The sequence below is a fragment of the Rhinopithecus bieti genome, unplaced genomic scaffold (genome assembly GCF_001698545.2).
Source record: "Rhinopithecus bieti isolate Rb0 unplaced genomic scaffold, ASM169854v2 scaffold_1014, whole genome shotgun sequence".
NCBI classification, from domain to species: domain Eukaryota; kingdom Metazoa; phylum Chordata; class Mammalia; order Primates; family Cercopithecidae; genus Rhinopithecus; species Rhinopithecus bieti.
Window position 1 is genome coordinate 4,957,397 of NW_016803499.1, and position 1,587 is coordinate 4,958,983.

The 1,587-nt window shown below is 54.6% G+C and overlaps 1 protein-coding gene across 1 annotated transcript in view; it reads left to right on the forward strand.

Moving 5' to 3' along the window:
- Window positions 1–902, forward strand: part of LOC108538125 (keratin-associated protein 5-8-like) — a 1,565-nt gene extending 663 nt beyond the window's left edge. Inside the window, exon 2 of the mRNA XM_017885973.1 lies at window positions 1–902. This exon is cut by the window's left edge and continues 4 nt beyond it. Within this exon, the coding sequence (XP_017741462.1) occupies window positions 1–456 (456 nt within the window). The 3' untranslated portion in view covers window positions 457–902.
- Window positions 903–1,587: the final 685 nt, after the last annotated feature.

A 1,587-nucleotide genomic window follows, 5' to 3' on the forward strand; every position in this document is an offset into this window, starting at 1 on the left:
TGTGGCTCCAGCTGCTGTGTGCCCGTCTGCTGCTACAAGCCTGTGTGCTGCTGTGTGCCAGCCTGTTCCTGCTCCAGCTGTGGCTCCTGTGGTGGCTCTAAGGGAGGCTGTGGCTCCTGTGGTGGCTCTAAGGGAGGCTGTGGTTCTTGTGGCTGTTCCCAGTGCAGTTGCTGTAAGCCCTGCTGCTGCCAGTCCAGCTGCTGCAAGCCCTGCTGCTCCTCAGGCTGTGGGTCATCCTGCTGCCAGTCCAGCTGCTGCAAGCCCTGCTGCTCCTCAGGCTGTGGGTCATCCTGCTGCCAGTCCAGCTGCTGCACACCCTGCTGCTCCCAGTCTAGCTGCTGTAAGCCCTGCTGCTCCTCAGGCTGTGGGTCATCCTGCTGCCAGTCCAGCTGCTGCAAGCCCTGCTGCTCCCAGTCCAGCTGCTGTGTCCCCATGTGCTGCCAGTGCAAGATCTGAGGCTCTGGACTCAGGCCTCATGTGAGTCCTGCTAACCCCATATTCTGAAGCTGTGACCTGTCCTTCATCGTTGAGCCCCAAACCACTACCCAGAGTCCATTCCTCACTACAAGATGAAGCCATATCTGGCTGCCTTTTCCTAAGGAGACTCCACCCTAATTAATGTCCATTGTCTCTCCTAACAAATTCTCTTCCCAAGTCACCTGCAACTGCAGTTGAATCACCCCTCGCCCGCTAGCCTTGCCTTTGCTTGTCTATTCAGAGGCCTGAGCTCCTGAACCCACTTGCAGTCCCGTCTTTTCCAGCTGGAAGCAGCTGGGCATGAGCGTCCCTCCTGCAACAAGGTGGGTGTTTAAGAGGCTTCCTTGGAGTCCCTTTGCAAGTCCAACACTCTGCTTTATCTTAAACGAAAAGTTGCAAACTAATAAAAATACCATGCTGACAAACTGAAACACATATCTTGCTGACTTCTCTGTTGTTTGGCGTCATTACTATGGCTATGGCTATGGCTATTGTTTTCTTGTTCTTGTATTTCGGACTGTGTGGGTCTGATGGTGATGTTGGCGGAAGGTGCTCGGATGGGGCTGGCTGTCTCCCCTGCCTCTCGTCTCCTTCCCGGCTGACCCCTCTTTCCTCAGAACCCTTCTCTTCCTAGATCTTTCCAGCTATTGATCTGATGGAGACAGGACTGTTCCTCAGACCAGGGCCACAGAAGCAGAAGAGGCTGCTGAAAACTGGGGAGTTCAGACTTGCCTCCTTTCCCTGCTCCAGACCTCTGCCATCTTCCTGCGGGGAGTTTTTGTAACCAACTTACTCTGATTGCCTTTGTTGTTACACAGCCTGTTACCTCTGTAAATAAACACTCCTAACACCAAGCCAATATTGCCTTTTAAGAATTCTGAGGGCCGGGCGCGGTGGCTCAAGCCTGTAATCCCAGCACTTTGGGAGGCCGAGACGGGCGGATCACGAGGTCAGGAGATCGAGACCATCCTGGCTAACACGGTGAAACCCCGTCTCTACTAAAAATACAAAAACTAGCCGGGCGAGGTGGCGGGCGCCTGTAGTCCCAGCTACTCGGGAGGCTGAGGCAGGAGAATGGCGTAAATCCGGGAGGCAGAGCTTGCAGTGAGC